Source organism: Haliotis cracherodii, unplaced genomic scaffold (genome assembly GCF_022045235.1).
Source record: "Haliotis cracherodii isolate W230 unplaced genomic scaffold, xgHalCrac1.p SCAF_1, whole genome shotgun sequence".
NCBI classification, from domain to species: Eukaryota; Metazoa; Mollusca; class Gastropoda; order Lepetellida; family Haliotidae; genus Haliotis; species Haliotis cracherodii.
In genome coordinates this window covers 63651152-63676802 of record NW_027266264.1, presented here as the reverse complement: position 1 = coordinate 63676802, position 25651 = coordinate 63651152, and the positions used below count along the sequence as shown (strand labels likewise).

Here is a 25651-nt window from a genome sequence, read left to right as displayed (position 1 = left end):
TGAACATGGCAATATCTTCACATGGTGGGACTAATTGTGACATATGTTATTCAGGACTTGGTGTAATTGGTTTTATCATTGTATTTAATATAAGTTGTCCTTGCCTGATAATATTGATGCATACTATTTTAAAAAGCACTATGAATGAATCTTTTACTGTATATTATATCTAAATAAGGCTCTGCGGTAACCCAGTGGTTTAAGCATTCACTCATCACATGGAGGCCCGAGTTCGATTCCTCACGTGGGTACAATATGCCCCCTGCCGTGATATTGCTTAAATATTGCTAAAAGCAGCTTAAAATGATAAGAAGAAGCTTGTCAAATTTACATTAACTTACTTCAAAATATCATATAACTTTTTCTGTGGATGTCATCGATCAGTAGAAAACAAGCGTATTCATATAACTTTAAGAGAGAACGGGACATTTCCTTGTTTGTTGTTATCATGAGATGGATTTGTAGTTTTGGCTAGCAGCATATGAACATTTATGATTCATATTAACTGTGACTTCACTGTGCTAAGAAAATGTAACCTTTGCTGATATTTAAGGAGCAAGAGGCATTCATTCGGCCTTCAAAATTCATGCTTGTCCACCAGCCTCAGACAACTAATTTGTGCTGAGGACAAGTGAAAATACAATGATGGCAGTCCTCACAGACTAGTAGCATTTGAGGGCTATAATTCTGAACCAGTTCTCAATGCTTCAAGTTTTGCAGCAAATTAAAACTGAATAAAACTGACAGAAAATGTAAACATTGTAAAAGAACATTTCTGCTTCAAGTAGGATCAGTATAAATTAACCCTGAGGACTAAGCACAAGTGATTTTTTTTTTTTCGAAGGCTGTCATTGTGGTATCAGTTGGTATGTCGAATTATGTATGCTCTGTCATTTCCCATCTATCCTTAGAGAGTGTGCTACATTGCCAGTACCCCGAGTGTTCTATTCTCTGGATCAATTTCTAATTTGTATATTGACAAGATATCCAATTTGCTAACAATACCCGCTGTGGTGTACCTGTGTATTCGCACCTTTGTCTCCCTGACCTGACTACCTTCCTTGATGAAAGCAATATGGCTGTGCACTACACTCTATCTGTCCTGATTAATCACTGTTAGCTAGGTGGATTTGTTAGGCATTTGGGTGATTTATGAGACGGCTCATACTATCAGACAGGAGGACCAATTGCCTTCTCCCAAAACAATTGATTTATTTCACTTAGGTTGCCACTAATGCGGAGTGAGCTTGGGTGGACACCACTAAAACAGTTATGACTGTTCTGTTATTTGACAAGTGCATGGTGTTTAAAGTCGGGTGTGCTGACCAATGTGCAAAGCAAGTGGACAAGTTCCGGTTCTAGATTTAGGCATTCGTATCTGTAGAAACCGGCACACTAAAACAGACTCGATAATCTTTTATGGGCGGAAAACACTTTGTAGATTGGGGTATTCATGTAACTTTAAGAGAGAATGGGACATTTCCTGGTTTGTTGTTGACATAGGAAGGATTTGTAGTTATGGTTACAAGTGATTATAAACGTTAATGATTCATATTAACTGTGACTTCACTTTCCAAAGAAAATGTAATCTATTATGATATTTAAGGAACAAGAGGAAGTATTCCTTCATCTTTTGAAATCTGTGCTATGCTGATAGCCCAAGACTACTAAATTGTGCTGAGAACAAGTAAGAATTCAATGATGTTTATCCTCATGATCAAATAGCATTTGAATCAGTTCTCAATGCTTCAATTATGCTACAAATTGGAATTGAATAAAACAGACAGAAAATGTGAACATAGTAAATATTTTTGTCTGGTTCAAGCAGTACTGGCTACAAAGTCTGACTACTCTTGACTAGACTTAAAAAAAAAAATTTCTTAGGATTCAACGATGACTATGATTTCTGTAATGATTGACAATCAGACAGTCAGTTTGTGCATTGGGTAGCCTTGTGGTTGAAGTGTTCGCTCATCGTGCCAAAGGCCTGGGTACGATTCCCCACATTGGTACAATGTGTGAAAGCCATTTCTAGTGTCCCCTGCCAGTAATATTGCAAGCACTATTGTTTCTGACTGTAGTAAAATCCACATTACAGGGTGCGGTCAGTTCATTGGTCGAAATCGGGGCAATTGTGGGACTCAAACCCAGGAAAAGCAGATCTTTTGAGCTGTGCATAAAGAGTTGTAGTATTGTAGGTGATAGAACCACACACACTCTCTAAATATGCTGGCAGGGTCACCATGGTCATGTGATGTTAGTGCTAGGACTATGCAACATGTATATATACCCTATTTCTGTCATGTTTGACACAGAACTGTACTACTGCTGTTGGCATTTCGGGTGAGAATCGATCCCAAGCAAACTATGCTGGTCCTAAGAGGCGATCCAATGGATTGTGTTGTCAGGCTTTGTGACTTGGTTGATTGAGTGTCATCGTACCCTGATGGTGTGGATAGTGCGTGATCCTATGCTGGTCCAAAGAGGCGATCCAATGGAATGTGTTTCAGCCTTTGGGACTTGGTTGATTGAGTGTCATCGTACCCTGATGGTGTGGATAGTGCGTGATCCTATGCTGGTCCAAAGAGGCGATCCAATGGATTGTGTTGTCAGGCTTTGTGACTTGGTTGATTGAGTGTCATCGTACCCTGATGGTGTGGATAGTGCGTGATTGTATGCTGGTCCTAAGAGGCGATCCAATGGATTGTGTTGTCAGGCTTTGTGACTTGGTTGATTGAGTGTCATCATACCCTGATGGTGTGGATAGTGCGTGATTGTATGCTGGTCCTAAGAGGCGATCCAGTGGATTGTGTTGTCAGGCTTTGTGACTTGGTTGATTGAGTGTCATCGTACCCTGATGGTGTGGATAGTGCGTGATCCTATGCTGGTCCTAAGAGGCGATCCAATGGATTGTGTTGTCAGGCTTTGTGACTTGGTTGATTGAGTGTCATCATACCCTGATAGTGTGGATAGTGCGTGATCATATGCTGGTCCTAAGAGGCGATCCAATGGATTGTGTTGTCAGGCTTTGTGACTTGGTTGATTGAGTGTCATCGTACCCTGATGGTGTGGATCGTTGTTCACAATATGGATGACTAGATTGCTTAATTCAGACTTGATTATTTGCAGGCCACCTTTGTTTAGCCATCCTCCATATCTCAAGGGATTGCATTTCGGTATACCTACACAAACCTCTGGATCCATGTTTTTCATCATCTCAAATTACCATTTGCCAATTCGATTTGCTATGCTTCTCAGTCTACCAATCAAAATGCGAGTTAGAAACTTGCCTCAATGTTGGGTTGGCGATATCAGCTACATGGTGGCAAGTCCCACTGATTCTGACAGAGTTTGCGAGATATTCAACTTTGAAAAACTGACTGACACTCAAAAGAAACCTCTAAAAAATATAACAAATGATTCATGGTTGTGATCCACCTGCAAAAAGAAAGAATATCAACTTATAAAGTAAAAGTACTTTGTCAAATACTGTTCATGGCATCAGGATACATATTGTATTGCACCCATAGTATCGGGTACAAATTGTATTGCACCCATATCAGGATATGTATCACATCGCACCCATGGTATCGGTATATGTATTGCACCCATAGTATCGGGATACAAGCTAATGGCACCCATAGTATTGGGATACATATCTTATCGCACCCATAGTATCAGGATATGTATCGTATGACAACCCCACTGTATTGTTACACCTCTGGTATTTGTTAAGCATTGGTCGAAACATGGACAGATAAGATAACACTATGATAACATGTCAAGTAAAGTGTTGTGTGGAACATGAGGAAAAATCAGAATTTGCGGATTGTTTCTGTATTAAAGAGACACCACTGAGGTTGTGGGTGAGGCTTGTGGTTTTAAAGACCTTGCTTGCCATGCCCTACATTGGGTTTGAATACATCATAAGTACATGCGTGAAGCCAGTTGTAAGTGTCCCCAGCATTGATCTGTTTGGAATACATATTAAGTGGATTAATGCAAATACCATACTCATACATTCTATTGTTGTTCACATACATGGGATAAAAAAAAGGGTGAAAATGATTTTCTATGAATCAAAAATAGTAAATAGTTGTTAAAAGTTATTAATGTCCTACTGGTGTGAAAAACAGGTTTGATACTGCTGCCGTTTGTTCTGGATTTTGAACACAACGTTGAATTGATGGACAGACAACTTCTGGGCCCACTTGCACAAAGTTATCTTAGCGCTAAGATGATCGTAACTCCCATACTTTAACATAGGCTTACGATAGTCATAAGGCTAAGATTGCTTTGTGCAAGTGGGCCCTGAGAACTGCTTCAACAGCCTGGCAACCTGTATGTCAGTGACTAGTACTGGGGACAAGACTATAGGGACCAGACCATGGGGACTTCACTCTGGGGACTACACTCTGGGGACTACACTCTGGGAACTAGTACTGGGGACAAGACTATAGGGACTAGACCATGGGGACTTCACTCTGGGGACTACACTCTGGGGACTAGTACTGGGGAATAGACTATGGGGACTTGACTGTGAGGACTACACTATGGGGACTAGACTGTGAGGACTACACTATGGGGACTAGACTGTGAGGACTACACTATGGGGACTAGACTGTGAGGACTACACTATGGGGACTAGACTGTGAGGATTAGTACTGGGGACTAGACTGTGAGGACTACACTATGGGGACTAGACTGTGAGGACTACACTATGGGGACTATACTCTGGGGACTATACCATGGGGACTAGACCATGGGGACTTTACTCTGGGGACTACACTCTGGGGACTATACTATGGGGACTAGACTGTGAGGACTACACTAATGGGACTACACTCTGGGGACTACACTAATGGGACTACACTCTGGGGACTAATCTATGGGGACTACACTCTGGGGACTAGACTATGGGGACTACACTATGGGGACTACACTAATGGGACTATACTCTGGGGACTAGACCATGGGGACTACACTATGGGGACTATACTCTGGGGACTACACCATGGGGTCTAGACCATGGGGACTAAACTATGAGGACTAATCTATGGGGACTACACCATGGGGTCTAGACGTGGGGACTACACTATGGGGACTAGACCGTGGGGACTACACTATGGGGACTACACTATGGGCACTAGACCATGGTGACTAGACCATGGGGACTAGACCGTGGGGACTACACTATGGGGACTAGACCATGGGACTACACTATGGGGACTACACTATGGAGACTAGACTGTGGGGATTACACTATGGGGACTAGATCATGAGGACTAGACCATGGGACTACACTATTGGCACTAGACCATGGTGACTAGACCATGGGGACTAGACCGTGGGGACTACACTATGGGGACTAGACCATGGGACTACACTATGGGCACTAGACCATGGTGACTAGACCATGGTGACTAGACCGTGGGGACTACACTATGGGGACTAGACCATGGGGACTAGACCGTGGGGACACACTATGGGGACTAGATCATGGGGACTAGGCCATGGGACTACACTATGGGGACTAGACCATGGGCACTAGACCATGGTGACTAGACAATGGGGACTAGACCATGGGTACTAGACTGTGGGGACTACACTATGAGGACTAATCTATGGGGACTAGACCATGGGGTCTAGACCGTGGGAACTACACTATGGGGACTAGACCGTGGGGACTACACTATGGGCACTATGCTCCACGCTCTGCTGCCTGTTTCCAGGCATGATGGTGCTGGTATTGACATTGTAATTAGCACCTTGTGTGAGGTGATCTCTTTGTATAATTAGCATAATTGGGGTAATCATTATCTGCTTGGATGTCCATTAAGATTGAGTTGGCGGACAAAGAAGCTGCTTTTAATTGACTTAATTTTTTTGTTTTGTTTTACTCCTATCCATGGCTATATGCCAGTGGAAATCATTGAGAGTTTACACACATATGAATTTAAACGTATTTTTAACATATGGAGGCATCAGTCAGTAAAGTGACTTTTTCTACAGTAAACTACGGTTATAGCGAACGCGCTTATAACGAACTGACACATATAACGAACTTACTTTTGTGGTCCCGACTATTTGCTGTAGTTATGCTGTATATATGCTTATAACAAACTACGGTTATAACGAACTAAAATTAGTAGTCCCTTTGAGTTCGTTATAACCATACTTTACTGTATATGTTTTTCATTCTTCTTGTTGCAATTTTCATGATTTTTAATTTTTTTTTTTCATATATACTGTTGAAACAAACATATTGCAGTTGTTAACATGTAAATGGTTCCTATTTTATATCTTGTACAATAAGCGCTGACTGCAATGTTGACGACGTGTTGTGAGTAGTTACAGTGATTACATCGGTTTGATGTCAGGCCACCAAACTAACATTATGTTCCTGATTAAAGAGTGACCCGACCTGTGTACAGGGTGTTCCATGTAACACTTGATGCACTGATATACTGCAGGCGTGTGAGTAAGTTACCATACAACTGCACTGCATTGAGGACAGTGTTCCACAGAAGCCATTGTACCTGTTAACCTTCACTCGTGGTGCACAATGTTCTCATGCCATGACTGAGTTCAAAGTGGGGATTCTGTGGCAGATGTGTCCTAGGTATTTATAGAGGAGGAGCTCCAATGAAGATTCTGTGGAAGATGTGTCCTAGGTACTTCTAGAGGAGGAGGTCCCAGTGGGGATTCTGTGGGAGATATGTCCTAGGTACTTCTAGAGGAGGAGCTCCAATGAAGATTCTGTGGGAGATATGTCCTGGGTATTTCTAGAGGAGGAGGTTCCGGTGGGGATTCTGTGGCAGATATGTCCTAGAGGAGGAGGTCCCAGTGGGGAAGATTCTGTGGGAGATATGTCCTAGGTACTTCTGGAGGAGGAGGTCCCGGTGGGGATTCTGTGGCAGATATGTCCTAGGTATTTATAGAGAAGTTCTCAATGGGGAATCTGTGGAAGATATGTCCTAGGTATTTATAGAGAAGTTCTCAATGGGGATTCTGGGGCAGATATGTCCTAGGTATTTATAGAGAAGTGCTCAATGGGGAATCTGTGGAAGATATGTCCAAGGTATATATCATGTATATAGAGGAGGAGCTCCAATGAAGATTCTGTGGAAGATATGTCCTAGGTATTTATAGAGAAGTTCTCAATGGGGAAGCTGTTGAAGATATGTCCTAGGTATTCATAGAGAAGTTCTCAATGGTGAAGCTGTTGAAGATATGTCCTAGGTATTTATAGAGCAGTTCTCAATGGGGAATCTGTGGAAGATATGTCCTAGGTATTCATAGAGAAGTTCTCAATGGGGAAGCTGTTGAAGATATGTCCTAGGTATTTATAGAGCAGTTCTCAATGGGGAATCTGTGGAAGTTATGTCCTAATTCATTTCCTAGGTTGTCAGTATTCCCATGAAACCATTTGTTTTAATTTCATGTTTAACATACTGTTTAATTTGACATTTTATAATAATGTGCCAATTTGTCAAGTTGGACAAGTTTATTTATAGATAAACAGCTTGTTTATTCATTTTATTACAATTGCTTGCTAGAAGAGTTATAAGCTGCACCGAAATGTCACTTCAATTGTAATACCAAAGTTCAGTGAAACTGAAATGTTGATGTTTATTCTGATTCAATACTTCTCTGCGACAAAATCAGACAACACCTCAATAGAGGTGAACCCTGAGCACACTTTGACTGCCCAATCAAAATGAAGGATGTCTGGCTTCTTGAGCCAATCAGATGTCAGCTTAGCATTTTGATTCAGGAATTACAATCTCAGCAAATGAAAAACCATCACAGAACACCAATATACACTCGATAGTACACGCTTTAGGGCGTAGATGCCATGAGAGGATGTACAAAGAAAGGGTGTACTGGACAGTGTACAAAGTCTGGGTGTAATTTCTTTGCAGTCAGAACTGTCTGATTGTATTCGTTTTTGAAATACAGAAATCAGATGTGATTGTCTGAATGCTTTGCTTACTCATGCCAAGAATATGGAAGCCTTGATGCTGATTGGCTGATTAGAATATTCACCCAATGCGACCTCATATGGAGGTGCTCTCAGATCTTCACACAGATAGCTCTTGTATCGGAATATAAGATGATTTTAATTAGATTGTAAAGGAATTGATCAATGTGCCAAATGTTACATCTTTCAGTGTAAAAATATTGACATGAAGGACAGCACAACAAATAAGAAAAAGACACTGATAGAGCTTATGGTCATCTGTCCTTGACCTCCAAATATTATATCACTATGGTGATAACAGTAATAGCACACTGACTGGGATACAGCGTGACAGACATATTAGTATTCTACTCATAACCTGCACTCAACATTTCAGCGTTTCAGTGGACAGTATTGTGCAGGCACGCCATACTTGTCAATTCATCAATACTGGGCGAACAGTTCACCTGCAGACCTACTCCAATCGGAGAAATGAAAGCAGACCGAATTGATGTGTGTTAATGTCAGCTTCCTGGGTAGTATTCTGAATTATTTGTGCTCAATGGGATAATGTCTTATCTTCATATTTTGTCCCCAAATGGGTAAACTGTGTGGGGTTGGTTGGGATGTGGGTGTTTGCTGTGATGGTGTTCCTGTCTGACTTCCTGTGTGGGGAGATGCGATGGTTGGTTGGTCTGGAGAGGGACATGGTGAGTGGGTGTTTGCTGTGATGGTGTTCCTGTCTGACTTCCTGTGCGGGGAGATGTGATGGTTGGTTGGGGTGGAGATGGGACATGGTGAGTGGGTGTTTGCTGTGATGGTGTTCCTGTCTGACTTCCTGTGCGGGTAGATGTGATGGTTGGTTGGGGTGCAGATGGGATGTGGTGAGTGGGTGTTTGCTGTGATGGTGTTCCTGTCTGACTTCCTGTGCGGGGAGGTGTGATGGTTGGTTGGGGTGGAGATGGGACGTGGTGAGTGGGTGTTTGCTGTGATGGTGTTCCTGTCTGACTTCCTGTGCTGGGAGATGTGATGGTTGGTTGGGGTGGAGATGGGACGTGGTGAGTGGGTGTTTGCTGTGATGGTGTTCCTGTCTGACTTCCTGTGCGGGAAGATGTGATGGTTGGTTGGGGTGGAGATGGGACGTAGTGAGTGGGTGTTTGCTGTGATGGTGTTCCTGTCTGACTTCCTGTGCGGGAAGATGTGATGGTTGGTTGGGGTGGAAATGGGATGTGGTGAGTGGGTGTTTGCTGTGATGGTGTTCCTGTCTGACTTCCTGTGTGGGGAGATTCGACGGTTGGTTGGGCTGGAGAGGGACATGCTGAGTGGGTGTTTGCTGTGATGGTGTTCCTGTCGGACTTCCTGTGTGGGGAGATGTGATGGTTGGTTGGGGTGGAGATGGGACGTGGTGAGTGGGTGTTTGCTGTGATGGTGTTCCTGTCTGACTTCCTGTGCGGGGAGATGTGATGGTTGGTTGGGGTGGAGATGGGATGTGGTGAGTGGGTGTTTGCTGTGATGGTGTTCCTGTCTGACTTCCTGTGCGGGGAGATGTGACGGTTGGTTGGGGTGGAGATGGGATGTGGTGAGTGGGTAATTGCTGTGATGGTGTTCCTGTCTGATATCCTGTGCGGGGAGATGTGATTGTTGGTTGGGGTGGAGATGGGATGTGGTGAGTGGGTAATTGCTGTGATGGTGTTCCTGTCTGATATCCTGTGCGGGGAGATGTGATTGTTGGTTGGGGTGGAGATGGGATGTGGTGAGCGGGTGATTGCTGTGATGGTGTTCCTGTCTGATATCCTGTGCGGGGAGATGTGATGGTTAGTTGGGGTGGAGATGGGACGTGGTGAGTGGGTGTTTGCTGTGATGGTGTTCCTGTCTGATTTCATGTGTGGGGAGATGTGATGGTTGGTTGGGGTGGAAATGGGATGTGGTGAGTGGGTGTTTGCTGTGATGGTGTTCCTGTCTGATTCCTGTGCGGGGAGATGTGATGGTTGGTTGGGGTGGAGATGGGATGTGGTGTGTGGGTAATTGCTGTGATGGTGTTCCTGTCTGATTTCCTGAGAATTTGAAAAGGGTATTATCAATCTCAATGAAAATGATGCAGGAAATCTTTCGATAGCCTAGCCAGTTCAAGGTGAGCTATCTGCAATTCAGAAGTGTAAGGCCACACTTTTTTAATTTTATGTTTCACAGATTTATTCCAGCTTTTCCACTAGGTTGGTTGAAATAAAATGAAACAGCTATGTCAATCATTTATTTTCTATTTATGTGAAAGTCATTCTGCATCTGGCTTTTTTGAATCACTGACATGGAATTTATTTATAACAATTTTTATTGTATAAGAGGGTGTATGTATTACTCACAGGAGACATGATAAAAATATATATTTTCATGTTTAATTCATTTCTTGGACCGGCTGCTTTTCAGTAGGAGTGGCGGACCCATGAAACAAAAACATAAAAAATGTGTGGCCTAAAGAAACATGTAGCCATGACATACCCAGTATTACATGAAAATATCATTAACATGTTTGCCATGCTAAAAAACGTCATATAGTGTTTAAATTAATGAAAGTGTTATTAACATGAAAAAATGACCTGAAAGTGTAAACAAATTTTGGATGTTGAAATTGATTATTTCAAGAAGGGCGTAATTAAATGTAAATTGTGCTCTAAAAATAGTACTGTAATTAATTATGTAATGTGTCTATCCCTTTAGCGATTGATTACAGAAGGTGGTCTCCATCCCTATAGTAATTAATTGCCTGAGGTCATACAATGTCATATGTCCTGGAAATGCACAAAATATTTCAGTTGTGAAACTGGAATCGCGTTGACTGTCAATCAGTTGACCGATAAACACCCTGATATCAGAAGAAATTACCATCAATTTGTCAAAGAGTCTTCCTGTCATCTTCAGGGATAAAGTTTAAAAGTTAACTTGGAGGGTGCTGCTATCAAAGTCTTAACATACATATTATACTCTGTTCCTCTACAGACAGCCTCCGTGATCTAGTGGTAGAGCATCTGCCCAGAGAGCAGAAGGTCCGGGGTTTGATCCCTGGACATGTCATACCCAAAGACGTTAAAAGTTAATACTTGTTGTTACCCTGCCTGTTGCTCTACATTGAGGGGATTAAACAAGGACTCAAACTCTGCATACTGTGTCTGAGAGGGGTATTCATGTAAAACTGCAGCATGGTATCTCAGTGGGCTATCACTATAACATCGGCATCAGTCCAGACTAGTACAAGCCGCCACCAACACCCGTGCATGCATGTCGCTATATAAGTGCAATAATCTTGGATGCAACATTCTAACCCATTTTACCTCACCTCTTCATCTATAATAGCATATTTTCCACTTTCCACATAGCATGGTCGAAATGCAAAAATGGTGGCCTCTCTGCAGTGTTCAAGATAGCTGGTGCCCCCTCATCATGTCGCCAGTAATTTTCAAGGGGGCCCAGTAATCTCTAAAGCCTGCGATCCCGCCAGTCTAGAAAAATATGCTGAAGTCAAAGTTCGAACTAACAATTAAACGTATCAACTTATCTCAATGTTATTTTTATTCTCTACCCCATAAATGCTGTAGCTAGTTAATGTCTAATATGCACCAATGAGAACAGCATAGATCTACATGTACAGATTTATGGCACTGCTATAAACTTGTAAACAGTAACCCGATTGCTGATTGCATCCTTTCAACCAATCACATTAGACATTACGTAACTGACCACATCATCATTACTTCCGCCATTTAATGTGTTTGTTTCAATGTGTGTGATCACACAATCAAAGTTGTACAACTTCCTTTGGGGATGTCCAATTGCATGGATCGATGCTCATGATATTAATCACTGGATTGTCTGGATCTTTTACTGACCGCCCTCATATAGCTGGAATATTACTGAGTGCGGCGTTAAACAACAAACCAACCAACCAACCTTTGGGGATGTAGATACGTTGATAAACCTGAGAAGAGTGTCGATGATGAACGTGGCGGGCACAAGCAGTTCGACAGGAGTGATCAATGTTGAAAACTTACAACCTGAATTGTCACTGAGTTATGATAGAGCTAGCTGTAAACTAAAGGTGGATTTAATCCAAAGTCTAAATAAAGAATTATTTTTTTGTCTTATTTTTCAAGTTACTGTTTTATACTTCTGAATTTCTTTTTGAAATATTTGGGCCAGTACTCTTTGCAGTATACTTGCACAAGTCTCCAAGGCAGTAATTATTTGCTTAAATCATAATTTCTAGATTATATGGACAATAAGAACAGCTTATCAAGACTTGCCTATTAGTAGGAAAGCATTACTAAACACCCATGGACTTATCATGCAGTACAGCCTTGGAGCAAGGCTCTCTTTTCTTTGTCGCCTCTATTAGCTACAAGATTGCTGCTGTGACGTTAAACAGTACTCACTCACTCACTCACTCACTCACTGCTGTTGGATAGTATCAATGAATGGCTGCTCCCGCCCACTGGATGTCTAGATATGTGACTTATTTCATTCATGGACTCTGTGTAGGCTCCACCACAGTGCTGCTGTGATATCTATTCACATAATGTATTATTGATCACTATGTTGTTTTAAATGTTTGCACCTGGCCCTAAGTGGGTGTATGTATACAATAGGATTATCTTATCTTACAGGAAGTACAACAAATGCTTCTATAATGTGTGGGAGTCTGCAACTTCAGTCACTAGTCCGAAGCTCAACTGTATTGAAAGCTTTATAGGCCTAGGGTGTCATCTAAGAAAGGCCATGCTAATATTACAATCTGTACTAAAAATGATGCTAAGAGAAAGCTGGTCCACCAGCCTCAGATGTGTTGGGCCCTGAGATTGGTGGTTCTATTTCTATGTCCCAGAATGCAACAGACATGCGCTTTGGAAATACCGTTCCTGATTTTCGTGATGTGTTATGTAAGGCTGGTGGCCTGTAAGAAGTTTACGTTGTAGTTATAAATTAAAGGCAGTTTACCAGACATTGGTATGTTGAGAGGTCCTTCACTTCCTGTTATCTCCCTGTCAGTGTTGTCTGGAGTCTAGAACATGCTCTTGTTCAGTTGATGGTCAGTTGAGGAATTTCATCTTCCCAAGGCATGAAAATTAACAGACTATTATAAAAGTCCAGTTTCTCCCCTTGCAGAACAAGGCTGGAATTCCATAGTTACATTCTGGCTGGAGTAACGAGTCTATGCATAGTCTAATCAAAATCGTGTGACGAACTAGACCTCCGATTTGTAAACATCATGGATTTCAAAGTGGGTGTCAACAGATATTTTGCAAATCTTTTCAATTTTTTAATCAAGGTGCTCGAGTGATTTGATGCATTTCGCGAGGTAAGACCCTTTAGATCTTGATTATCAATGAGATTATGTCAGGTGGAATCTGATTGGTCAGTCGGAGGGGACAAAGGAGATGGCATAACTCGTTATAGCCACTGGTGGCGCTAAAATGGAGCCAAGGAATTCAAGCCTAGTTCGGCAAGGGTGGAAACTGGACTTTTGTAGCCAGTTAATGCCCTTGCCTCAGGAAGTCAAAGGAATTTAGCCAATCCTGCTGGTGTCAGGATTTTGTAATTTATGTTAGAGGCTGGAGTTGATTTTTTCTTAACCCTTAAATGAACCACTATGAAATGTTCACAGTCTGCAGCTGTTGTAAAATCTGGAAGGTATGCATGCATCATAGTGGTCACGATGTGCAGATTGGAACTAGGGTCTGGGACATCATGTCCAAATGCTTGAACTGCTGGGCTACCCAAATAAGTTTACATCCATGATCTTGTTTCTGACTGGGATGTATAATATCTGGCATCAGGAATAGGAACGGATGTGGACAGAAATTATTGACCTATTATGCTTCTAGTTCACTCCCTTTTTTAGCTACCCTATGCGGATTCTGGGTAAGAATAGGCTGGACGTCAGAGGTGACTAAAAGGATCAGATGGTCAGACTCGGTGAATTGGTTGATGGTGTGTCATCGTACCCCAATGGCGTGGATCGGTCACTGGATTGTCTGGTCCAGATAAATTACATCATATAGCTGGAATATGGGTTAACATGGGATTGAGATGAATCAAAGTTGCAGGCATTATAGCCTGGTCATTAGGGTTATGTGTGATACATGGTAAGGACACAAGGCTTGTTTATTCAAACGGAGAATGAAGTCTTTTTTGTACAGTAGCCAGGGGACATCTTTCAATGAGCAGGCCATACTGAATAGCTGTAGGGTATCATCAGGATTGGGAAACTTCTCATCAAACTGGAAAATTTGCAATTCTAATTTTTCGCCCAGATGTATGTTGACCTCATTTCATGAAAAATCTAAGTTAAAAAAACAAGCGCTAGATGTTTATTCAAATGTGTTTAAAAAGTTATTTCTAGCCTTCAGATCCATTAAAGTGATAAACTTCAACTGATATTAAAGAGCTGGTAAAAAGATGACATGTATTGCCTCAACCATTTTGCATATCAATTGCATCTGTTTAGGAACATGTGTCCCATGACATTGATGACATTGAGATTATAAAAGCCTATGTCAAAATTACTATGGAAGACTATATGGGTATGACTATCAGCTTGATCAGACATGTTGAACAATGTGTTACATGCATGTATATATGATAATTCTGTTATTGATATTTGGAAGGGGATTATTGTGGAAATGTGGCAATAATGCAGCCCATTGCATTTTGATTTGAAATTAATGTAAAATATCACTATAAATATCACTGTTCATTTTTGTTGGCAATCAAGGGAAATATGTTTTCAAAAATAAAAATGGCTGTTCTTGTGAGTTTTACCTGCCGTCCCAGGTGGCTGTTAAAATGGGACACCTGATGCGATGCCATGTTATAAATTGTGTGAAAGTAATATTCACCTCAACTAGAGTCGGTATACCAGGCCTCAAAGTTGCCACTAAAACGGTCGCCAATGCGACCTAAATTTCAAATTGTCTACTGTCTAAAATTTAGAGGTAGCCAAATGGCTACCACATATGTAGACACAAAAATAAATAACAGCTGATCTTTGAAAACACATCTGCTAATAATTGTACTCGCAAATAATTCTTCCTAAAGTCGACAATGAACCGAAATACATAAATATTAATGTAATTAGTATTTTATTTTTTTTGACAATGCTTATTGGATAAGCAAGGATATTCCTAAATAATCTAGTAACATGAATTGCATCATTGTTCGAGTCACAAATATTCCAAGACTAGTGCTATGACTTGTACATATTATAATAGTTATTTGATAAAAGATGATTTCCAATGTTTTTGGCTACCTACAATATTGGCTTGACCTCTTGATTTTACCACTGGCTTCCTGGAAAAAAATACTTGTAGCCATATGGCTACTTGATAAAAAATTAAACTTTGAGGCCCCTATACGTATTATATGCCCCCATTACAGGGCCACTCTGTCCTGCACCATGTGGAATGTCGGCATCAAAACCAGTTCATTTTTATACATGCAGAGATTTTTTGTTTCTACTGTTTGTGATAAATATTCACATCTTCCCGAGGCAAGGGAGTCCACTGATGTCCCTTCTTTGCCCCTCTTATTGACCAATTAGATTCCACCTCTCATATTTCTTGCATTTGCAAACAAAATGGTGGCGCCCAGTCAAGACAATCTGATCGATGATCAAGATATATATTGTAATAAGAGGTAGTCTTACCTCGCGACATGCAATAAATTACACGAGCATCTTCATTAAAAACATGAAAAGATTTGGAAAATATGTCATTGCCCAGTTGACGGTATACATCTATTGCAAATCCTGCCTTTGATGGAAATTGCACTTTGAAATCCATGTTATTTACGAACCGCAGGTTGATTTCGTTACACGATTTTGATTGGACTATGCACAGACTCGTTAACTCCCTTGCCTCGGGAAGATGAAATATTAAAGGCTCGCTAAATATTAATAATTAGAAACATAATCAAATGTGGACTTGTACATTTTCACAGTTTACAGAAGAATGGGTTTCATGCATATCATGCATATTTTAACTCAGCTTTAGAATTATTTAAAAAAATTCAACAGAAATGTATTGCGTAGTAAGAGAATTCATAGACTGTATGTTAGTCTCATTTTCACCTGCACAGAAGTCAGGCAAAGCAAAAAATTGGCATGATTGGGGCAAAGTCTCGAGAATGGTATATCTGTACATTAAACTTACTTAAGAGTTATATTGTACTAATAAGTAAACCACGTCTTCTTTGTACAGCAAACTGGGAGGCCACTGGAATAGACGGATTGTGAGACAGGATACCTAACTACCAAGAGGGCATTATGGGCGATATACGCGCGTCAGTTTCATGCCACTATAGATAGATTGGCCCAGCTTGACATGGTGGAAACAGGTAGGTAACCAATGTTAATTATATATATTTATCTGTATTAATCATCAGGTGGATATCATTGGTTGACCTGTACTGTTTTATACTGTCTTCCTGGTGTGTGATTGACGGGTTGGGTTTGGCATCAGCTGTGTGTGAAATACATACACATAGCCTCAACTGAATCCTGGGATGTTCTATTATTATGTTTACCTCCTGTTCGTTATGTATTACTGTGTTTGCATAGTTTTTTGATATATATCTTTTGGCATGTTGAAATCACCACTAAAATTTGTTGACTTTTTCACTCATTTGAATATTATTCAAGGTTATTCATAAATTTATTTTGAAAGAAATATCATATGAAAAATTAATTCCACAGTAAACAAGCTATAGAGCTTTCTTGACCTGTAATAAACAGGTTGTTTATGATATATGAATTCTATGAAGGTGACAGGTTAATGTTCAAAATGATTTATAATATTTTAAGTAGGAATATTTGAAAAATGACCTTTTTGAATTAGTTTCATTTTGACTTCACAAGAAAATGATGACGGATTGGAGTTTGTATATATCAATGTACAAGACTATATATATACATCAGAAGATTTGCTGCAGATATGATCTCTGGAAGTGCAGAGGTTTATGATGTGTATTATCAGTGGCAAGTCTTAAACAGTGGAGGTAAAGAGCTGTAGACTTCCATTACATAAAGGCTCACTTGCTTGTGTTCCATTTGGTGGACATGTGGTAATACACACGAGTCAGCTGGGATGAAATAGATTCAAGCAGCGTGGAAATAAATCACAGGACACATGTGTCTGGCAACACAGAAGCCTCTGTCTGAAGGGGGTTTGGGGTTGGGGGGGGGGGGGGGGGGGGGGGTCCTGTGTCATATTTAACCATTTAAATGCCAATATTAAAAAGGATGTATATGTTTTAGTAAACAGTTATATGTTTTTATGACATATGTGTATTTTTGTTTCGACATGAATCATGTGAACTGTTAGTCCTGTTTTTAATGAAACTTTATGAATAATATGAAATTAAAAAATATCCATATTCTGTATAAATAATTTTATTCTTTAAAAAAGGATCACAGTAGTGAAAGATAGTGTAATTTTTAGAATTAAGGCGTGATTCATTCATGAGCAGTTAAAGGGTTGGGTTTATGCATGGCCAGAGTTGAGGATATGAGTCAGTGCAGTAGGTGATAAGGCAGTAGGCGAGTCAGCTCACTGTGGACAGTTCTCTATATGGCTATGTGAGTTACAGCTGCGATTATTCAGTGTATTACATCTCCATTCTGTTCTGGTAAATAGACTAGGTCCATTGGTCGCCATTAAGAAGGGAAGTCCAATCAATTAACACCTCTGAAACCTTGGTATCACCAGTTCTTTTGGTATCACCACACTTTTGCTAGTCCTGCGCCGTGACCGTGGAATATATTTATTTTATGAAGAAAAATAATCTAGAAATGTATACAAACGCAAGTCTAACCAGCTCAAGCTAGCCCTTTTTAATCAGCATAGGTTATATTTTTATATTTTTAGAGTCAAGTGGGATATTGTGTAATATAAGATTTCAGAGACTAAATTTTAGTCTACACTTTTGTGTGTTGTCTCAAAAATACAACCAGAGCATATTGCGGATAAGGACTTACGCCTTCTGTCTTATTCTCAGGAAGACATCTTTTCCCGCAATAATAATTGATAGCAGTATATTTAGAAACTTATTGATGCTACTTTTTGGTCAATTTTTTTTTAAATATGTTCTGAAATTTGAGTTTAGTTAATGCTTTTCAACTTCCTCAGAAACTACTGAAGTTGCATGAATGAATGTTTGCATGCTTATCAAAGAGTCAAGACTGAGTTAGAAAATAAGTCCCTTAAATTATTTTGTTCCATTATTTAGAGACAGCCATCATATAGCTGGAATATTGCTGAGAGCGGTGTAAAACAACAAACAAACAAATGAAACATTGGGGAGCAATGACACAAAAGTATGTTTTCACATATGGTTGCCATTAAAACTAAACTTGAAAAGATATGGTTTGAGCAACATTTAGAAAGCATGGTGCAGGCAAAGTTTTACCTTCCCACACCTTTTGACATATGAAAAAATAGCAAAACGAGTTCAAGCAGACTCATCATACATGGATCACAGGCAAATGTTTTGGCCAATTTGATAAGTGTCACTTACCATTTGGCTAGTCGAAGCCAAAACTACCATTGCTTCGGCTGTATAGGCAAGGGCTGAGGACCTACAGCACTCCAACGAGGGGGGTCTCTTCTTACAACTACATGAGTGAGTGAGTTGAGTTGGGTTTAACACCGCATTTAACAGTGTTCCAGTTATATCGCGGCGTGTCAGCTTAATGTGGGAGGAAAGCCTGAAGTGATGCAGGTCTCAGAGGTTTACCACTTCGGCGAATCCCACGAGCGCGGGTATGGTGCTGACAAATCTAGAAACATAATCGGGGCGACCCGGGATTCGAACCCACAATCATAGGTTTCTGGCGTTTCTTAGCGAATAGCGGCGTCTTAGACGACTGGGCCACCCGTGCCCCCTAAAACTACATGACCCACTAGCCCAAACACTGACCCCAACAGCTGAAAGACTTTCACTCTTTTGCCCTTCTGATGAAGCTGAACCTTGGCATGCAGTAAGAAGACATCTTATCTTTTTTCAAAACAAAGTGTGTTTATTGTAAGTATTTTTATAAAATCAAATTTTCAAAAAGTTGAAAATCTTAACAATACTTTTGGAAGATGCAAGTTTGTTCAAAGCACCACTAATTTAGCTCAACATCATTGCCCTAAACGATGTTACACAAATATGTTGTTGTTTTTTTCTCTGGAATCTTTGACTTTTACACAATTGTTTTGGTTACATGCTGTTGATGTTTTCACTAAAATAAGGTTGAAATATCAAAATATTGTTGCTGGTAAGTTAAGCATGTTAAGTGAACTACAGAACATTGTATCTCTACATTATGTTTTTGGGGGTCGAGGGAATCTGTACACCATGTTTAAGAATATTTCTTGTACCTGCATGTGAAAATTGTGTTGTTAGTCAGTATCACTGTAACAGGCTAGCTTATCTTGTACAGTTATCTGTACAGTAATTTGTGTATCGGTGTGGAGGTGCAGTATCTCTGACTCACCTCAGTACACTAGGAAGTACGGGAGTATTGTAAGAGGCGTGATAGGCCTTTCTTGACAAGGAGGCATTGACACTGAGTGACATGCTGGTATATCTCTATGTAATGTTCAGTTTTGTGGACACAGATAGTGGCCTACTTGCATGCACATTGACTGCAGTAGATTTGATAAGGTGTATTCCTAGAGGTGACAACTGTGAATGACATGGCTAAAGAATTCTGCTGCCTTTGTGTGGTCTGAGATGACATGCAATCGCGAAAGGACGAAGGTTTGATCACACTGCTTGACATGTCTGAATGTGTTTCATATCTAGGGTGTTTATTGAGGTGGATGCATTGATTTTTAAACTGCATTCAGTACCTCTTTGTAATGTTTCTTAAAGGATTGCTTTGTATGTTGAGAGGATTGGATTTCAATATATGTCAAGTGAATGCCTGCAGATTGAATGAATTGTATGTGTTTATATTGTTTGTATTTCACAAAATTTGATTTCAATGATTCAGTCGATGGATGTCGGTGTGTTCATCACACTGCAGTTAAAATGTTGTCACATCTGCAACTAGTATTCATAAAGCTCATGAGGAAAGAAAAGAATCATTTATGCTCTCACTGACTGCTGTCTGTTGTTTAAGGAATCTTACATGAAATGCAAGGATGTTTCAGGGGTTGGGATGTGGGTGGGGTGGGGTGTGGTGGGGTGGGATGGGGTTGGGTTTGGGGTATTTGGGTTGGCTTTGGGGATATTGGGGTGTTGAAGTGTTGAAGCATTGGCATTACCAGTAATATTCCCGTGAAGATCTGGGTCCACTTGCACAAAGCGACCGTAGCGCTACAACGATCGTAACTTGCATACTTTAACAAAGACTTACGATAGTCGTAGCGCTAAGAGCGCTTTGTGCAAGTGGACCCAGGGTTAGAATTGGTCTTCTGCAACCCATGCTTGTTGTAAGGGGCATCTAACGGAATCAGGTTGTCAGTCTCAGAGCTCATGATGTCAATTGTCCAGATGTGATTATTAAAAGACCATCGTCATTTAGCTGGAATATTGCTAAGTGTGACAACAAACAAACCGAAACAAAGCAAAGGATTGTTGCCCCTGTTGTGTTGTTAAGTTGGATTCGCTATTGAAATGTTCTGTGAAGTGAATGAAAAAGGTTGGGCTCTGATCTCACAGAGTATGTGTGCTCAACTTTTCTCCTTTTTTTAAATTTCTTTGGAGGGAGTGCATGTGTCCTTTATTTGCAAGATGAATCTCTGGTAGCAGGTTCTTGTGTTTTTTAATGGTATTTTTACAGCCTGCAGCTGTAGGCTGTAGTATGTTGATGAAGCTCAGGAAATTAACGGCTATAATTAGGGTAACTGCTGCTGGAATAGTTTGCACTGCTCTCAGGCAGAAACCAGTAAATTATTCTGACGTCAGAGAGAAAAAACTATCCGTTTGCCCCAACAGTGTCCTTTTAATGGGAAGTTCAGCTTTCAAATAACATCTTAAGGGAAAGATCCTGTTTGATATTTTGAAGGGAATTTATTCTGAAAAATGGTTATCAGTAGTTGTGTGTAAATGCCAGAAAAACAAGTGCTGTGTTCAGGGACTTCCTGCTGTGTCGACTGACTCAGTCCACGGACCAGCTGGTGTCACCAGTAATACATGGCTGGGAGACTGACATACAGTCTAGCAACTCTTTTCTCTATTTATTTTTTAGTGCTGATTTCATGTGGAATACAACCAGCCAGACATTTTGGTTTGTGATCTGCATTGAATTGGGTTTATGTCCATGCAGATAATCCATGTTAATGGTGCAGGAATAGTTGTTTATTTACACATGTGTAGATTGTGTGGAGGCCCAATAGATGGGCTAGCCTCTTTCTTTAGTTTTGAAGAAACAATTACAAGCCGATTGTCATAAAATGTCTTCTCCCCCTCCCACACCAGATGTAGTATGTTGAAGATAATCTCTCTCTTTTCTTCTCTCTCTCTTCCCCCCCCCCCTCTCTCACACACACACACACACACACACACACACACACACACACATCTCCCGAGAGAGGGTTTCATTTTTTTGGATCCCTCCCTCTAGGACCAAATACCAAATGTAGAATATTGTAGAGGATGCCCCCTCTACTAAGAGAAGATTTTGATATTTTGGAAAAATGCTGGATCTGCTCATCAACTGGGTGGTCTTGTGGTCAAAGTGTTCACTGGTCATGCCATAGAAATGGGTCCAGTTGAAGCCTATTCTTGGCTTCAGTGGGTTGGAATAGTTCTGTTCCCTGTCTCTCTCACCTGATGTCCAGCATGACAGTTGGTAAAACCTTCCTGAAACCCCATTTACTGACTCTTGTATTGGTGTTACATGTTGACCCAACTTCAGTCCATGCTCCCTCACATCCATCAATAAACAGCAAATAAAGGCATCAGACCACGGAAGACCTTCTGACATTTGGAAAGGTCAAGTCAAGTCATCTGGTGACCCATATTCGCAGCCATGTTTTGGCAGAACCTGCCTGTCAACCCCTCGCCCTGGACCATGTGGTTGGAGGGGCATGTCATGACAACTGGGCAATCAGTCACATGACATTTGAGTCAGGGTTGACATCTGTGTGTGGTGCCTCCACTGTGTTTATGATAATTTGGCTACATGATAGCTGTGGCCTCACACCTGACATTTAAGAAGGTAGTGTACAAGTAGCTTGCTGGTAGACTTGCACAAGTCTCTAAAACATTGATTATTAGTTTAATTTCTAACTCCTAGATTATATAAAAAATAGACTAAGTTGTCCCTATTAAAGACCAACATCCTTCCTCTTGGCTTATCTAGACTTGCTGATTATTAAGATAGAACTACTCTACACCCATGGACTTATCATTAAGCCATTGATTTCATGGAAGGATTTGGGATAAATAAAGAGATAAATGGTCATAATGTTATATGTTTCTCAGTAAGGTATTTTTTTCCAACTGATGAATGAATTTTAATTATTTTTTGTTGAGAAAATTCTATAAGGGTATAGATAAACTTTGTATTTTCATCTCTGTGGGAATGCATTAAGTCAAGTGAGGTCTGTTTTCTGATGACACTAGTCATGCTAATGGCTACAACATACCAACTGATCCCTGTGTAGTCTGGATGGCATTAAGTAGATAAAACAAGAACTTGTACATGTAGGGTTTGTTAGTAAACTGTGTTTGAGTGGGGTATTCATGTTAAAACTGTGGCAGCGTATCTATAGCACTATAAAACTGGCATCAGCCCGAATTTGTACAAGCACAGACAGACAGACAGACAGACAGACAGACAGACACTTAGCTATGAACGTGTAATGAACGTGTAATGAACGTGACGTTAAACCCCATATTATCTTTTCTAGTTAGTCAGCTTTGAAGCCCCCACACACACTGCCACTGGTTCCAGTGACTTAAGTTAAAGATGTTGACAGTTGTCAGGAATGGATGACAGAAATATGGGATGTGATGCAGGGAAATGAATCATATAGTTTTGTTTACACAACTGAAAAGGCCATATGTGCATGACTGATGCTAGAGAAATGAAAGTTTCAATATATGTGTATTCTACCTGTAATTTAAAATAATTTTTTTTAACAATGTTGAAGTGCTTTTTTTCAATGAAATTAAGTAAATGAAACAGTTTTTGTAGTAAGAATTATGAGATGTGTTGTTTACATCTGGTTATGATTAGTTTATGTTGTTACATGACCTGTCTAAGATGTCAAAGAAATGGCAGTGATAGTCGCTGAATTTTCTTTGGGCCTATGCAAGATCTCCAATTTTGCTAAATCTCAAAATATTTTGAATATTAAGACAAAGTTAGAAAAGGAATGAATTATCCTTAAACTGTTCATCTGTGGTTGCCATGGTTTCCATACAGACATACTAATTTATTTTAATGTTTTATGATCATATAAGGTACAAATGGACACTGTACGAAATTTGAAATGGGTCTTATCTGCTTTTAAGCATGATCATGGTGATAAGGTGTCATGGTTACGATAAGACAGAGGTGATAGAGAGTTCAGACGACATTTCGGTGTCGTGTTGCTCAAGGCAATATCTATTTGTGATCACGGTTTATGTGATGAATCCCAACTCATTACACATTTACTATAGACTACATACTTCTCTGTCTACCTGTATCACGCCAGCAGATCCACAGTCTAGTCACGTCTGCTCACTCGGGCATGGTGTGAGGTCACGCTCATAGCTTGGGGAAAATAGTACTGTGAATATTAAACATCTGCGCCAGAGAATAACCTGCCTTTGAAACAGATTCCATGTGGTGTAAAAGGCAGAATGGCAGTTAAAAATATATGAATGATTCACTGCAAAATCAGTGATGCCACCATAGGTTCGCAAAAAGGGTAAGCATGTCCTGAAGAAATGTGTGGTTAAGGTACCCCAAAAGTGTTTCAGTTTAATTATTTTTTAAAATTTATGTTTGATGAGTCGTCATGACAACAAGTTGCTGATGCTATACAAATTTCAGGATTGGAATGATTGTTTGGTTGGATTACCGAACACAAGGCCCATGAAGATCTGGGTAGAATATGTCTTCAGCAACCCATGCTTACCGTAAAAGGCGACTTTGCTTGTCGTAAGAGGCGACTAACGGGATTAGGTGGTCAGGCTGGCTAATTTGGTTGATGCATGTCATCGATCCCAGTTGCGTGGATCGATGCTCATAATATCAATCACTGGATTGTCTGGTCCAGACTCGATTATTTACAGATCGACATCATATAGCTGGAATATTACTGAGTGCAGCGTTAAACAAGACAATCAAACAAAACTGAACACAAATTTATCTTTTGTTTTGGCCATAGACTTGTTAGTGAATGGAAAGTATTGCTGTTAACATTGTTGCGAACTGGAACACCAAGATTCATAACTTCTACCAATATGGGTTATAAAACCAGGGCTCACCGCAGAACAAGGAAGTGTGTTAGTTGCCTGATGCTGCTGTCAGGTATGTTCTGGCTATGTAATGGCTACCTGGAAACAAGCCTTTCTACATCAGACAACCCAGTGCTTAATGTTATTAGCAAGGTCTTTTGGGGTAAGTACAATGACATGCAATCAACCAAATCACCAAGTCTGACCACCCAAACCATTAAGTCTTGGGACAAGCATGGAAGTCTTGTAATGAATTCTAACCTGGAATCTCTAGTGTTGCAGTACAGGGAGATGATACAAATGCTGTACTGTCCGACCTCCCCCTTTAATAACTGGCTATGAAATGTGTCCGCCACCACAATATCATGTTACCCTTGAAGATCCTGGGTAAAATAGGTCTTCAGCAACCCATGCTTGCCGTAAAAGGCACCTTGGCTTGTTGTAACAGGCGACTAACGGGATCAGGTGGTCAGGCTCGCTGACTTGGTTGATGCATGTCATTGTATCCCAATTGTATGGATCTATGCTCATGATATCAATATCTGGGTTGTCTTGTCCATACTCGATTATTTTCCGGCCGCGGTCATATAGCTGGAATATTGGAATATTGCTAAGTGTGGCGTTAAACAACAAACAAACAAACACAATGTCATGTATTCTGTTTTGTTAGTATGAGCATTATTCGGGGTGGTTTTGGAGACGTGAAATGGGGAATGTGTGCTGACTGCAGACAGTAGGTGGATGGTTAGAGTGCATGGCTTCTTCATCTCGACACAAAATCTTGGGACCTGTACAGAAACACGGATTGAAACATCCATGCTGTGTCTCCTACACAACTTTTTCCGATTTGATGCTGTTCAGGAAAAGGGTACCTGGTAGGAGCAAATGTAATATGAATGTAAATACAACGTACAATATAGTTATCAATAAACAGTTGAGTACTTCATTAGCAGGGGTGGTGGAGTAGCCTAGTGGTTGAAGCGATCGCTCGCGAGGCCAAAGACCCGGGTTCAGTTCCAAAATGAGTACAAAGTGTGAAGTCCATTTCTGGTGTCCCCCCGCCATGATAGTGCTGGAATATTGCTAAAAGCGGCGTAAAACCATACTAAAAAACACTCATTTCATTAGCATGTGATTTCCATGATTGTTTGGGTGAAGTTTAGTTTCACAGAGTGTTTTAATACAGAGTGAAATGTCAAGAAGATAGTCATGGATTCCTAGTGAAAAACATTTGTCTGCAAGTACTAAGCACTGAAG

The 25651-nt window shown here is 40.5% G+C and overlaps 2 protein-coding genes across 7 annotated transcripts in view; one reads left to right on the top strand and one right to left on the bottom strand.

Annotated features, from left to right (window-relative positions):
• The window catches only part of LOC139453836 (rho guanine nucleotide exchange factor 28-like), a 251958-nt gene that overhangs the window by 942 nt on the left and 225365 nt on the right, over positions 1-25651 (top strand). For all 6 annotated transcript variants that reach the window (XM_071235686.1, XM_071235454.1, XM_071235606.1 and 3 more), the window contains exon 2: positions 16210-16345. In XM_071235686.1, coding sequence (XP_071091787.1) covers positions 16333-16345 — 13 coding nt within the window. In that variant the 5' untranslated portion in view covers positions 16210-16332. The remainder of the gene's footprint in view (positions 1-16209; positions 16346-25651) is intronic.
• Positions 8545-9846, bottom strand: LOC139456648 (mucin-2-like). The gene has a single exon (XM_071238383.1). The coding sequence runs from the start codon at positions 9844-9846 to the stop codon at positions 8545-8547; it is 1302 nt and encodes a 433-aa protein (XP_071094484.1).

Excerpts from the sequence above, each read along its gene's own strand:
- LOC139456648 (XM_071238383.1), bottom strand. The coding sequence starts at position 9,846 with ATGAAATCAGACAGGAACACCATCACAGCAAACACCCACTCACCACGT.